Genomic DNA, 15,279 nt, shown 5'->3' on the forward strand with positions numbered 1-15,279 from the left:
AAGTTATGATGTGATATGAAGGTTTTATCTGCATAAGTTTGTGATGGCTGCTTTACTCAACAGTGGCATGGCCATTAGACAGTTAAGTGTGTCATTCCAAAAAAGTGATGATAAAACCATTAAACACCTCGTCCTGTGACTGTCCATGCCACATGTCTTATAAGGGGAAAATTTGTTAAAAATTTTGTTGAGCCTATTTTTTTCTCTTTACCTGCTTCTGTTAAGCCAGGCTCCCTTAGTTACCATGAGTCCAAATGTTCAGTGGTCATGTGATGCCTTAAATATTTAGATAATATATTTTAAGAAGGCTTTGTATATAAATGTGAATATGTAATATTATAAGGGCTAGTTTCTCTACTCTTTCCAAAACTAGAAGCAAGTACTGAGTACCACTGGAATGTTGTGACTCCTTTTCTGCAGCATGGACAGTGCTCCTATTTCTTGCAATTCAAGATATGGCCTCTTCAAAGTAGCACTGGTGTGTGACTGACTATTGACTACCATGGGGCTAAGCCCCATGTTTTTATTTTATTTTTGTGGATGATAAGGACATGTACCAAATATTTCTTTGCCTGTTTGATAGTTTTAAAATACCGTTTTTAAGCTTCTTGTAGCTTTATAATATTAAACACTATCCTGGAAGAGGTGCATTAGTGGGCAGAGCATTCAAAGATGTACAACCAACCATAAAATCACCTGATTTTCCTCACCATCTGTCTCTGCAATTGATCACATTGTATGACTACTACCTGTGTGTTGTGTTTATGTGATTTGATATTTGAAATGTGTGGATTATTGGAATATATATGCGTCTTAAAGTAGCATTCTTTTAGCACCATTTGCAATAAACTTCCATTGTCTTAAACTCAGTATGAAAATTATAAACTCAGTATGAAAATTGACAGAGTGATAAATATATGGAGTACAAATTATTGTATATCGCAGAATAGATATCGCCAGCTCACTGACAGCGCTCCTGAATTGTTTATTAATATTTGATCCATAGTGCAGTAACTGAATATATTGTCTTGAGCAACAAAAATGAACAAGTCAGATATAGAAAAAAATTGAAATACATCTAGCGATGTAAAAATCAGATATAAGATTACTACAAAGATGTTAGCATTCAGCAATTGCACAGCGCACCACCAGGGTGGAATGCAGTGTGGTGAGTCAGCTTGGAGAAACATATATATATATGTACTTAGGGCCGCCAACAGAAAGGGGCGGCACATCCGGCTCTTCCGCGGCAAGTCCCTCAGTCCCTTTCGGAGGGAAGGACCTGCCGCTGAATTGCCGCGGAAGAATGAAACTCCATTGACATAGTATTTGCGGTCTCCGATTTTTATTTTTATTTTTATTTTGCAGCTTGGGGGGCAAAAACGATGGAGTGGGCCCTGTATGTATTTGTAGTTCATAATCAAGCATAGTAAATTTAAACAAAAATGTAATTACTAAATCCTTATAACTAATAAAGTCCGATTCAGTACAACAAAAATTGTATTCCTTGTGTGTACCTCAGACGAATACATACACAATAATGAGAAAAGAGCATATTTACAGGCAGCGTTAACTAGCCAGTGGAAATACCGGTCAATAATTCCACCAAGGAGATTCTACAGTTATTGGTTGAGACTCTGAGCGCCGCTGTTCACCAGTAAGGGAGAGAAACGCGACGAGAGATCGAGCCAGTCCAACACTGCTGTTACACAGCACTGAACGCAGACAGATCACAAGCACATTCAATGGGTCTGGATTGAACATTGCAAAGGCAGATATTCGGAGGAACTGACTCTGGTTGAACTATCAACGTTACAGGAATCAGGAGGTCCAAATACAGAATCAAGACACATTTCTTGACATAAGATCAGCGGCGTGTCCACATCAGCATGGGATTGGCAGAAACTCAAAGGCGCCGGCACTGCAAAGAGCGAGCCCTGTTCTGCTTTATGTTGGTTACAGTTTGGGAGGCAGTTTCTGGACAGACTCGCTACTCGATTCCCGAGGAAATGCAGAAAGGCTCCATTGTGGGGAATTTCGCAAAGGATCTGGGGTTGGATATAAAGGAGCTCTCAGACCGCGGAGTCCGCATTGTATCAAAAGGTAGGACGCAATATTTTGCTTTAAATGTTAAGAGCGGCCATTTAATCACAACGGAGAGAATAGACAGAGAGCAGATCTGTGGCCGGATGGAGAAGTGTCTATTAACTTTTGAGATTATTGTTGAAGAAAAAATGAAGCTTTATAGAGTTGAAGTTGAAATCACAGATATTAATGACAATGCTCCTAACTTCCAGGCAGGAGAATCGGAAGTAAAAATCAGCGAGATAACTGCACCGGGATCGCGGTATCCCCTGCAGGAGGCGCAAGACCCAGATTTAGGGATAAATTCTCTCCAGAGCTACCACCTCAGCAGTAACAGGCATTTCTCCCTGGTCTTGCAGACCGGATCAGATGGAGTTAAATATGCAGAACTGGTGCTGGAAAAGTCTCTGGACCGCGAAGAACAAGCTGTTCATAACCTAATCCTCACAGCCACTGACGGGGGAGATCCAGTCAGGTCCGGCACTGCGCAAATCCACGTTATTGTTCTCGATGCTAATGACAATGCACCAGTTTTCAGTCAGCCCATCTATAAAGTTAATGTTTTAGAAAATATGCCTGCGGGGTCCACGATGGTGACAGTGACAGCGACTGATCTGGATGAAGGAATAAATCAAGAGGTAAAATACTCAATCAGAAAGATAGCTAATAAAGCTTCACAGATATTCCACTTGGATTCAAGGACGGGAGAATTAATAGTCGTGGGGAACGTGGACTTTGAAGAAGCTGCATTATATGAAATCGAGGTGCAAGCCCATGACGGGGGAGGCCTTTTGGACAGATGCAAAATTGTGATCGTTGTTAACGATGTGAATGACAACGCTCCAGAACTGACAATCACATCTGTCCTCAACTCGATCCCTGAGGACTCTCCCCCCGGGACTGTGATCGCCCTTTTAAATGTGCAAGATCTAGATTCCGGAGAGAACGGGAAGGTCACGTGCTCCGTAGCCAGCAACCTGCCCTTTCAGCTGAGGAAATCGTTGGATAATTATTATAGTCTGGTGACAGACCGAGCCCTGGACAGGGAGCAAGTGGCAGCATACAACATCACAGTGACCGCCACGGACAATGGGACTCCTCCGCTTGCTACAGCCACCACGATCCCACTCCAGATTTTAGACACGAATGACAACGGTCCCCTCTTCGATAAAACATCCTACACCGCCTACATCACTGAGAATAACCCGAGAGGAGCCTCCGTTTTCTCTCTGAAAGCGAATGACCCCGACGAAGGGGAGAACGCCAGAGTCACTTACTCTGTTACCAAGGATCAGATCCAGGAAGCTCCGCTCTCCTCCTCCATCTCCATTAACTCCGAGACTGGGGTTCTCTACGCTCTGCGCTCCTTCGATTACGAACAGTTCCGGGAGATTCGGTTCCAAGTGCAGGCTCAGGATGCGGGTTCCCCACCTCTCAGCAGTAATGTCTCCGTCACTCTCTTTGTACTGGATCAGAATGACAACAGCCCGCACATCTTACACCCCTCCTTTCCCACCGATGGCTCCACGGGAGTGGAGTTGGCCCCTCGCTCCTCCGAGCCGGGTTACCTGGTCACTAAGGTGGTGGCGGTGGATGCAGACTCCGGGCAGAACGCCTGGCTCTCCTACCAGCTGCTGAAGGCTACAGAGCCGGGGCTCTTCTCTGTGGGACTCCACAGCGGCGAGATCAGGACGGCGCGCTACTTTCTCGACAAAGATGCGCTCAAGCAAAGTCTGGTGGTTTTAGTGAAGGACAACGGGCAGCCCCCTCTCTCTGCCACGGCCACTGTCACGGTGGTGGTGGCTGACAGCATCCCCGAAATCCTCTCCGATTTAAGCAGCCTCTCAGCTCCTGTAGACCCCCAGTCCAGCCTCACCTTGTATTTGGTGATCGCTGTGGCTTCCGTTTCCTGCTTGTTCTTTACCTTTCTCATAGTGTTAGTGGCGCTGAGGCTCCGCCGGTGGAGAAACTCGCAGCTGTTTGACTCCTCGAGTGTGACTTTCAGTGGAGTTCCCGTCTCGCAGTTTGTGGGGCTCGATGGAGTCAGAGCTTTTCTTCACTCCTACTCACGTGAGGTTTCTCTCACCACGGACTCCAGAAAGAGCCAGTTCAACGTTACCAAATCGAACTATGCAAATACTCTGACTAGTCAGCACTCTTGTGAGATAAAGGATCATATTCTAATTACTGAAGAGTTAGACAATAACAGGGATCAGACGTCCATTCAGGTCAGCTAATATATGTTTAACCTTGTGATTTATATTTGTAAATGTAGCTCCCTGTTAATCGCTAGCGAATTACTGAGTGCATCAAGTGTTTGGGGGCCTGTATTAGAGAGAATGTTGGAGATCGGGGAGAGAGAGAGAGTCTCAGTTATACTAGATGTTTTTCTTTTAAACTTTGATCATCCGAACCACTCTAGCATGCTATTCGGAATTGGTTTGGAGTCAATGTTATCCTCAGAGTATTGGACGGATATATATATATATATATATATAAATATATTTTATGTAATAATATTTATGTTGAGAACCCATTTAGAAAACAGATTTCCTAATTCCCTTTTGCAGTTCTCATGAAAAGGTGATTTGTTAAAAACTTGAATCTGCCTTTAATCTGTGATACTATATGAGTTACCTTACATGAGATATTACAAAGTAAGGAAAATTTCCTGTATTTTTGGAAACATAGATTTTCAGAGAGAATAAGAATGTTACTGAAGGGCAAAATGTTTCAGTGACAGCACAGTTCTCAATATTAACTTATTTTTATGAACCAGTATATTTAGCTCCAAATATGATTTTATCTGATTTTCCGTATTGCAGATAATGCAGGGTAGAAATACATAATCATAAAGCTAAAGTTATGTAAATGTTTGATTAAGAAGAAGAGACTATTTCAGCGATCAGCAACCTTTGGCAGGGGGCCCCTCAGGGTAAGCACCCTGGCTGGCCAGGCTGGTTTGTTTATTTGCGGCAGATCGTGGATCCCACTGGCCGTGGTTCCCTGCTCCAGGCCAATGCCGGCTGCGGGAAGGCGGGGCTGAGGGATGTGCTGAACACCGCTTCCCGCAGCCGTGGCGGGCACGTGCCAAAGGTCGCCAATCCTTGGACTATTTCAACAATGTTTTAACTTTCCTGCAATAATAATGTTCTTTTGTCTTATAGTTAAGCCTTGAGAATTTGAGAGAAATTGATGACACATTACAGGAATATGTTTTTATAGCATGTAGTTAGCACAGAAAAGATTCTGTATGAGGTGTTGTAGCCCAGTTTGTTCCACTATATTAGATAGACAAGATGGGTTAAGTATTGTCTTTTATTGGACCAACTTCCTTGGTGAGAAAGACAAGCATTCAAGATTACACCGAACTCTTCTCGGAAAACTCCAAAGCTTGTATCTCTCACCAACAGAAGTTGGTCCAATAAAAGAAAAGATTCTAACATTTATTGTATTTTTATTAAAATAGTAATATATGTTTCCATAGCACATTGTTTAAAGCAATTAGAGAAAGGCTAACTCAAATATTTTTGTAGAGTTGGCACGTGCTTGTACTTATGGCGGTCGTCTTTGTCTTTGTATCACTGGGAAGACTTTGAATGTATTGTCTCACTAGGACTCATTTCACTTTTCCATTCCTGTTTAATTTTTTGAATGTCTGGAAAACTATTAAAGTGTTCTTTAGCGCGGTTCTATGAGAGAAAAGGGCCTGATTTTTCATTATAGTTCAACTCAAGAGCAATTTTCTTAGTACTTTTTAGAAACAGCATTTGTATTGTGAGTGGGCAGATTACTTTCGACGCACAGATAACCTAAAAGTGACAATAAGGGCTAAGCACGAAAACAGTTTTGCTTGGGAGTTTAGATTTATATTCTGAACCTGCAATCGCTCGTGCTATTGGATTTTAAAACTACTGTTTTCTGTCAAACGCTTTGGAACTGTGTTTAGCAGCATCTCACCCATAGGAGTGTTTGCGAAAGATGTGGTTATTACATGGAAATTGTTGTTCTTGTACATATTCGTTACACTGACAAACATCAAGCTGTAGACCCACGCATACAAGCATATATTTGCAAACAAAGGCAAAGAAATCTCAAGAATTGTAAGTTTTACACTATCAATACATACACACACACACATCTATCTTTCTTTCTTTCTATATTCAAAAAGCAGTTGTTTATACTTCACGGTAATGTTTTTACTATACTACATGTTTTGCATTTATACGGAAATTAGAAGAAAAAAACAAAACAAAACAAGAAAACCTCCACGATTGTGAGTAAAGCTGGAACGGCGCCTTGATAAAATCGCTGCTATTGCAGTTCTCCCGTTAAGACTCGGAGTGCCGCTGTTGGCCAATGCGGAGCCAGGGCTGGAGCCGGAGATCCACCGGAGCCTCTTGCAGTGCGATTGCTCCGTCACACTGCGACGATCGCAGAGGAAATAACACAGAGACCTTCACGGTCCGGCTGAGAAAAGGGAACGGCCGTTAGAACACACAATACCGAAATGTTTACCCCTCTGACGCGGATTCCTTTGCCCCGATGGGGTTTGTAAACATCTGATGTAACCAAAAACCAACAAGGAAAGGAGAGAGGAAATCTGACAGGGTCCGGGATGGAAATCAGGCGCCGAGAGCCGGGCCAGGCAGTCACACGGCAAGTACTGTTCTTTCCCTTCTTCTTGTCTTTGTTCTGCCGGGCGGTCTCGGAGCACTTTGGTTATTCCCTACCTGAGGAAATGGCCAAAGGTTCCCTTGTGGGGAATCTCGCCAAGGATTTGGGATTAAATACCAGAGAATTGCAGCAGCGGAAGCTCAGTGTCAATTCGGAAAAGCAATATTTCAGTGTGAATGGGGAAAATGGCAACCTGTATGTGAATGACAGGATAGACCGGGAGGAGATATGCGGGGAGACTCCCCTTTGTGTCCTGACACTCGAAACGGTGGTGGAAAATCCTTTGAATGCTTTCCATGTAAATGTAGCAATCCAGGACGTTAATGATAACGCCCCGCGGTTCATCAAGAGTAACATTGAACTAGAAATCAATGAGTTAGCACTGCCAGGTACGCGATTTCCCTTACGACGAGCGCAAGATCCAGATACGGGGATCAACTCAGTGCAGAGTTACCAACTCAGCAAGAACCCGCATTTTACCCTGGCTGTAAAGGAGAGCCCGAATGGAAATAAATACCCAGAATTAGTGCTGGAAAAATCTTTGGATCGCGAAAAGCAAAACTCTCATCACTTGATCCTGACTGCCGTGGATGGGGGGGATCCAGTCAGATCCGGGACGGCTCATATTAGGGTTAATGTCACTGATGCCAATGACAATCCCCCCGTATTTACTGAGGAGATCTACAAAGTCAGTGTGAGTGAAAACCTTCCACGGGGCTCCTTAGTGCTTCAGGTGAAAGCCACGGATCAGGATGAAGGGTTACATGCCCAAATCACATACTCATTCAGCAACATACCAGATAATGCGCGTACACTATTTCATTTAGATCCTGAGAACGGAAGAATTACGAATAGAGAGAATTTGGATTTTGAAGAAACAAACACATACATGCTGGAAGTAGAAGCCAGGGATGGGGGTGGACAAACTGCTCACTGCAAAATTCAAACAGAAATTTTTGACGAGAACGACAATGCCCCGGAAGTGACATTCACATCCGTGTCCAGCCAAATACCGGAAGATTCAGTGCGCGGGACAGTGATAGCTCTGATCAAAACCCATGACCGAGATACCGGAGAAAACGCACAGGTCTCCTGTTACATTCCAAAGAGTCTGCCATTTACAATAGTGTCCTCCTCTCGCAATTATTATAAAATCGTCTCGGAATCTTCTCTGGACAGGGAAAGGACCCCGGAGTACAATATCACAATCACAGCTACAGACAAAGGCTCTCCCCCTCTCTCCACCCAGAAAACCATCCTGTTGCAGATCTCGGATATCAATGACAACGCCCCTGTCTTTGAGAAACCTTCCTACACTGCCTATGTGCCAGAGAACAATCCCTCGGGGGCCTCTATTTTCAGAGTAGAAGCCTCAGACCGGGATCTGGACGGGAACGCTCGAGTCACTTACTCCATCCTGAGCAGCAACCTCCAGGAGGTGCCTCTCTCCTCCTACATCTCCATTAACTCCCAGACCGGAGCTATCTATGCCCAGCGCTCCTTCGACTACGAGCAATTCCGGGAGTTTGAAGTGCAAGTGCAGGCCCAAGACGGCGGGTCCCCGCCTCTCAGCAGCAATGTCACCGTCAGGGTGTTTATTCTGGATCAGAATGATAACGCCCCTCGCATCCTGTACCCTTCCCTGGGAGCCGATGGCTCCGCCTTGTTCGAGATGGTCCCTCGCTCTGCCGAGGCAGGTTATCTGGTGACGAAGGTGGTGGCGGTGGATGCTGACTCAGGACACAATGCCTGGCTCTCCTACCATCTGCTCCAGGCCACGGAACCGACGCTGTTCAGCATGGGGCTGCACACCGGGGAGATCCGGACAGCCCGCGCCTTTGCGGACAGAGATGCTGTGAAGCACAGGCTGGTCACGCTGGTGAAGGATAACGGGCAGCCGCCTCTGTCCGCCACAGTGACTCTCAACCTGGTGTTTGCCGAGAACTTCCAAGAGGCTCTTCCGGAAATGAGCGACCAATCGGGTGACTCGGCACCTCAGTCTGATTTACAGTTTTACTTGGTGCTGGCTTTAGCGCTGATCTCATTTTTGTTCTTCCTAACTGTGATACTGGCCATTGTGATGAAATGGAGAACTTCAAGGAAACCCAAATTACTTCAGTGTTTTGGTCCTGAGCCTTATTCCAAGACTGGCTCGGTGTTTCCACCCAACTATGAAGATGGTACTTTGCCTTATTCCTATCAACTGTGTTTGTCCTCAGACGCCAGGAAGAGTGATTTCACTTTCCTGCAATCCAATGTGCATGTGGACGGGAATATTCTGTGCAGTGACAGCGCAGGGACGCTGTTTATGGGTAATGGAACTAGCAGCTTACGTGGTGGGACAGAGACTGCTGGGGAGGTGAGTTTCTGTTTTGGTGCCTCATATGCTATCTTTATAGACAGTACGCAGTCATTGTAAAATGCTGCCTTAATGTGTTTACGCTTTTCTTTTGCGCCTTTGCCATGGTATTTGCGGTCTCAGAATTTGTTCTCAGGTGCATAACAGCGAAAGTTATCCCCATTTTAAAGATAAGACTTACCACAGTGGAGAGAAGGCATGTCAGAGCGGAATTCTGCGATTGAGCACAAGATAAAACTCAAATGTTCTAAGGCCCTATACACTTGCTTAATTGCAAATCCATTCACTCTTTGCAAAGAGCGTATTTTGTCTCATTTGAAAATATTTAAATTAAATAAGTGAATTATTCAGCGATATTATATACCTGCTCGCCAGTATGATGTGCTTCTGTTAACGACAGAGAAAAATAGGACAGCTTTTTAATTTTAATATGTAAATTTTCATTAATATTCTTCAATATGCTTCTTTTGAACTGCTCTTTGTTAAAAGTGCCAAAAGTTTTGAAGTTGTTATAACTGCAAATATAGAAAGTGCGCTTATGGCTTGGCCAATGTCTTGCCTCTTTCTTGTGAATTTTGTAGCATGATATTGGGATATGGTATCATATAAAGCTAAGTTTTTTATTATGACTTTGTTATTCACCGGTGGGAGAGCGATGAGGAAATTTTGCAGATCAGCTTAAATAGGTGATAATATTACCTTAATACATTACCATAATGTGTTCTGGATATGGAACATCATTTACGTGGAGGAAAGTGATTTACAAATATCCGAGTGATTAAAAACTATTGTAGGGTTATTTTTCTGCCTTTATCTGCACTTGTCACACCAAGTTCTCTTAGCTACCGTGAATCCAAATATTCAGGGGATATAGGGAGCCATAAATATTCGTAAAATGATATTTAAAAGCCTTTTTATACATTTAACTGGCATTTTGGAGGGAACGGCTCTCTGTACTTTCCAGAGCCCAGAGCCCTCCAAGCAAGTGCTGAGTCCACTGGAAATGTTAAACTCCTTTGCAATAGCGTAGATCTACTTATAGCCCTCCAGGATCTAGAGAGATGGACCCAACTGTCCCTGAGTTATGACTGAACTGAATACTAGCTACCACGAGTCTCGGAACAGTTTAAATATTTCAGTGTAGGGGAAGGCGCGTAATCCATAATTTCCCTGGAAAGTGTATATTCAACATTTCAGATTCTTGAAGCATCTTAGCCGTTTGGAATGTTAGACAATTTCCTGGAGGGGTGTAGCAGTGGCCAGGGTGCAGCTGAAGTGGTCAAATATGCGTGAAAAATTGAAGAATCCTGATTTTATTAACCATATTGCTCTGCAATTTATCAAATTGATATTAACATCACATATATACGTGTCTGTGTATGTGGTTTGGCTGTGTACATACATGCGCTCGTGTAGCCTTTCATATTTTGGCTTTATATATATTCCTCTCGTGGCAGTTTTTCCAAGAATCTAACAGCCTCCTATTGTAATAACTATTATAAAACTGAATGTGGAACTTTATTGTACAATTTTTGTATCACCCTTTTGACGAGCCCAGCCAAGGATAGCGCTCCATGTATGGCTCCTATATTTCTGTGTCATCAAGTGAGCTGATAATGAATATAGTGAATTAATGACAAATTTGACTTAGTCAAAATATCTGAAATGTGAACAAAATATTATTTAATGCGACAGATGTACATGTCAGGTATAAGGTTACTAAACGAAGATATCAGTATATTACAACTATACAGTTAGTGAGAGAAATTCTCATAAAATTCACAGTTAGACTGAAGTGCCACATATAAAGAGAGAGCGATAACTCTGGCAAAATCGATGTATGTGTAATTCACAGAAAACATTAAAATTACAAATATATATCAATAACTCTGTATGAGAAATAGAGTCAAATTCGCCTCCGACAACAATGTATTTGTTTTCTGGGGATATATTGGAATCCCCTGTTTACCTACAAAACAGAATGTAGCATATTTTCAAAGATTAGATGTCAAATATAAATACCAATGTACACAGTCCAGCACAGAGCTACTGCAGTAATTGGTTGAGACTCTGAGCGCCGCTGTTCACCAATCAGGGAGAGAAACTCGAAGAGAGATCCAGCCAGCGCAGCACAGCTGTTACACAGCACAGAACACACAGATCAGACTCTCACTCCCCGGATCTCTCTGGACTAAGCATTAATGGACGATACTGGCTGAAATTGGCTCCTGATTAGATACACGATAACTTCGGAAATATTTGACCAAAGATAAAATCCAAACAGAGACATTCCCTGACAGAGAATCGGCGGCGCCACATCAGCAAGGAAATGACTCATGCACAAAAGCTCCGCCACGGTACAGCGCGATTCCTATTCTGCATGATACTGGTTACCGTTTGGGAAGCAGTTTCTGGGCAGATTCGCTATTCGATTCCTGAGGAAATGCAGAAAGGCTCTTCCGTGGGGAACATCGCAAAGGACCTGGGTCTGGATGTAGAGCAGCTCTCAGATCGCGCCGTTCGCATTCTTTCCAGAGGTAGGACACAGTATTTTGCTTTCAATTTTAAGAGCGGCCATTTATACGTCACGGAAAGGATAGACCGAGAAGAAATCTGTGGTGGGATGGAAATGTGTCTGTTAAATTGTGAGGTTATAGTGGAGGATAAAATGAAACTTTTTCCGGTCGAAGTTGAAATCACAGATATTAATGATAATGCTCCCAGCTTCCGGTCAGAAGAATTCGATTTAAAAATCAGTGAAACAACAGCGCCAGGATCACGGTTTTCTGTGCGTCAGGCAGAGGATCCGGATATGGGACTAAATTCCATCCAGAGCTACCAACTCAGCAGTAACACTCATTTCTTACTGGATGTTGAAACGCGATCTGATGGAGTAAAATACGCCGAAGTGGTGCTGGAAAAGTCTCTAGACCGGGAAGAACAAGCCGTTCACAATCTAATCCTCACAGCCACTGACGGGGGAGATCCAGTCAGATCCGGCACTACGCAAATCCGCGTTATTGTTCTCGATTCTAATGACAATGCCCCAGTTTTTAGCCAGCCTGTCTACAAAGTGAGCGTTTGGGAAAATGTGCCTGAAGGTTCCACGGTTGTAACAGTAAAAGCCACTGACCTGGATGAAGGAGTCAACAAAGAGGTGAAATACTCTTTCCAAAAAATCACAGACAAAGCTTCCAAAAAACTTCAACTGAATTCGAACACGGGAGATGTAACTATTGTGAGAAATTTGGACTTTGAGGAAGCTGCATTATATGAAATCGAGGTGCAAGCCCATGACGGGGGAGGCCTTTTCGACAGATCCAAAATTGTGATCGTTGTTAGTGATGTGAATGACAACGCTCCAGAATTAACAATCACATCTCTCCTCAACTCGGTCCCTGAGGACTCTCCCCCCGGGACTGTGATCGCCCTTTTAAATGTGCAAGATCTAGATTCCGGAGAGAACGGAAAGGTCACGTGCTCCGTAGCCAGCAACCTCCCCTTCCAGCTGAGGAAATCGTTGGATAATTATTACAGTCTGGTGACAGACCGAGCCCTGGACAGGGAGCAGGTGGCAGCATACAACATCACAGTGACCGCCACGGACAATGGGACTCCTCCTCTTTCTACAGCCACCACGATCCCACTCCAAATTTTAGACACGAATGACAACGGTCCCCTCTTCGATAAAACATCCTACACCGCCTACATCACTGAGAATAACCCGAGAGGAGCCTCCGTTTTCTCTCTGAAAGCGAATGACCCCGACGAAGGGGAGAACGCCAGAGTCACTTACTCTGTTACCAAGGATCAGATCCAGGAAGCTCCGCTCTCCTCCTCCATCTCCATTAACTCCGAGACTGGGGCTCTCTACGCTCTGCGCTCCTTCGATTACGAACAGTTCCGGGAGATTCGGTTCCAAGTGCAGGCTCAGGATGGGGGTTCCCCACCTCTCAGCAGTAATGTCTCCGTCACTCTCTTTCTACTGGATCAGAATGACAACAGCCCGCACATCTTACACCCCTCCTTTCCCACCGATGGCTCCACGGGAGTGGAGTTGGCCCCTCGCTCCTCCGAGCCGGGTTACCTGGTCACTAAGGTGGTGGCGGTGGATGCAGACTCCGGGCAGAACGCCTGGCTCTCCTACCAGCTGCTGAAGGCTACAGAGCCGGGGCTCTTCTCTGTGGGACTCCACAGCGGCGAGATCAGGACGGCGCGCTACTTTCTCGACAAAGATGCGCTCAAGCAAAGTCTGGTGGTTTTAGTGAAGGACAACGGGCAGCCCCCTCTCTCTGCCACGGCCACTGTCACGGTGGTGGTGGCTGACAGCATCCCCGAAATCCTCTCCGATTTAAGCAGCCTCTCAGCTCCTGTAGACCCCCAGTCCAGCCTCACCTTGTATTTGGTGATCGCTGTGGCTTCCGTTTCCTGCTTGTTCTTTACCTTTCTCATAGTGTTAGTGGCCCTGAGGCTCCGCCGGTGGAGAAACTCGCAGCTGTTTGACTCCTCGAGTGTGACTTTCAGTGGAGTTCCCGTCTCGCAGTTTGTGGGGCTCGATGGAGTCAGAGCTTTTCTTCACTCCTACTCACGTGAGGTTTCTCCCACCACGGACTCCAGAAAGAGCCAGTTCAACTTTCCCAAATCAAACTATGCAAATACTGTGACCAGTCAGCAGACTTGTGACATAAAGGATCCTATTCTAGTTACTGAAGAATTAAACATTAGTAATGGGGATCAGATTTCAGTTCAGGTGAGCTAATATTTTTGGCGCTATTTTATGATCTAAATACATTTTGTGGAGCCAGTAAAGGCACTTGTAATTCATTTGGAATTAGATTAGGTGGTATTGTAACCAGCGGAGTGTTTGGTCAGTACATATAAATAAAATGTGTGTGTGTACCCTAATGTTTGTACCGAGTTACACAGAAGAGATAATCTAAATCACTTTATCAATTCCGATGAAATAGCGATTGATATAAAATCTTGCACTGCCTTTGTCTATTTTAGGTGAAGTGGACCTATAATTATAGCTAAATTTATCTGTCATTGGTGCAGGGATATTTCAATATTTTTTAATTGCATCATAGGATTGATTTTGAGCACACGGGTTTATTAGAACCAATTTTAACTTCTCAGAGATGCTTGAAATTTGAGACACATGAGAGTATGACTGGCAACCTTTTACTGTGTTACCTTAGGGCAGTTCTATAGGAGAACTTTGTCTAGTGCATAGTTACAGTTCATTTTATGAGCCTGGAACCTTCTTAGTTGATTTGGAAACACTTTCTGTGAGTGGATAGATTTTTTGGAAAAAAAAATTAATCTAAAAAGGACAATAAGGCTCTAAGTGTAAAAACATTGTTTCTCTCAGAAGTTTTCTTTGAGGTTTAGAGCCCGGGGCCGCTCATGTCATTCTTGTATTAAAATATTGTCTTGTGTCCAACAATAGGTAAGTATCTTTGGGTGTATTTCAGGTATGTGGTAGATGTGATTCTTTAAATAGAAATTGTTATAAATGTTGGAAAGTATATTCATATATACATACACACATACATACAGATATATATTTAAAAAATCAGACCCACCACGTGCACACATATGGCACAGAAAACTAAGGCCTGGCTCTATCTACAGATGGATAGATAGATACACGTGTGCATACGCAAATAGCACTCGCGGCTATTTTTTATTTTTATTTATTATTATTAATTTATTGTTTACATCTATTCTGTGATTCACTTTTTACAATTAGGGAAAATCATTTAAAATGCGGTACATATAGAATACATTGTAGGCAGAAAAGAAAACCTCCCATGGTAGTCACTTGACCTGTACCAGCACCTGAATAAGATCACTGCTATTGCAGTTCTCCCGTTGAGACTCGGAGTGCCGCTGTTGGCCAATGCGGAGCCAGGGCTGGAGCCGGAGATCCATTGGAGTCTCCTGCAGAGCTATTGCTCCGTCACACAGCGCAGCTTGGAGAGAGCATAGCAAAGAAACCTTCCCTCGCCTGCTGAGAAACGAGAAAGTCCTCAGAGCTCTCATAATCAACAGGCAATCCGGACTCTGTCTGCGGTACGTTACCGCTGACTCCCTCCTTTCTAATGTAATGAAAACGAAGAAAAAGAAACAGGAAGAAGAGAGGAATTCTGACGGGC

The 15,279-nt window shown here is 43.9% G+C and overlaps 3 protein-coding genes across 28 annotated transcripts in view; all 3 read left to right on the forward strand.

The window, feature by feature from the left end:
• Positions 1–15,279, forward strand: part of LOC127055754 (protocadherin gamma-C5-like) — a 342,247-nt gene that overhangs the window by 237,607 nt on the left and 89,361 nt on the right. Inside the window, exon 2 of one of the 26 annotated variants that reach the window (XM_050963044.1) lies at positions 7,496–9,121. The exons of the other annotated variants lie outside the window; for them this stretch is intronic. Coding sequence (XP_050819001.1) covers positions 7,496–9,121 — 1,626 coding nt within the window. The remainder of the gene's footprint in view (positions 1–7,495; positions 9,122–15,279) is intronic. 26 annotated transcript variants of the gene reach the window in all.
• LOC127055781 (protocadherin gamma-A8-like) lies at positions 1,725–4,322 on the forward strand. Its single transcript, XM_050963136.1, has one exon. The coding sequence runs from the start codon at positions 1,890–1,892 to the stop codon at positions 4,320–4,322; it is 2,433 nt and encodes an 810-aa protein (XP_050819093.1). The 5' UTR covers positions 1,725–1,889.
• LOC127055783 (protocadherin gamma-A10-like) lies at positions 11,285–13,880 on the forward strand. The gene has a single exon (XM_050963138.1). It carries the CDS (start codon positions 11,451–11,453, stop codon positions 13,878–13,880), a length of 2,430 nt encoding a protein of 809 aa, XP_050819095.1. The 5' UTR covers positions 11,285–11,450.

The sequence above is a fragment of the Gopherus flavomarginatus genome, chromosome 7 (assembly GCF_025201925.1).
Source record: "Gopherus flavomarginatus isolate rGopFla2 chromosome 7, rGopFla2.mat.asm, whole genome shotgun sequence".
Classification (NCBI taxonomy): domain Eukaryota; kingdom Metazoa; phylum Chordata; order Testudines; family Testudinidae; genus Gopherus; species Gopherus flavomarginatus.

Excerpts from the sequence above, each read along its gene's own strand:
- LOC127055781 (XM_050963136.1), top strand. The coding sequence starts at position 1,890 with ATGGGATTGGCAGAAACTCAAAGGCGCCGGCACTGCAAAGAGCGAGCC.
- LOC127055783 (XM_050963138.1), top strand. The coding sequence starts at position 11,451 with ATGACTCATGCACAAAAGCTCCGCCACGGTACAGCGCGATTCCTATTC.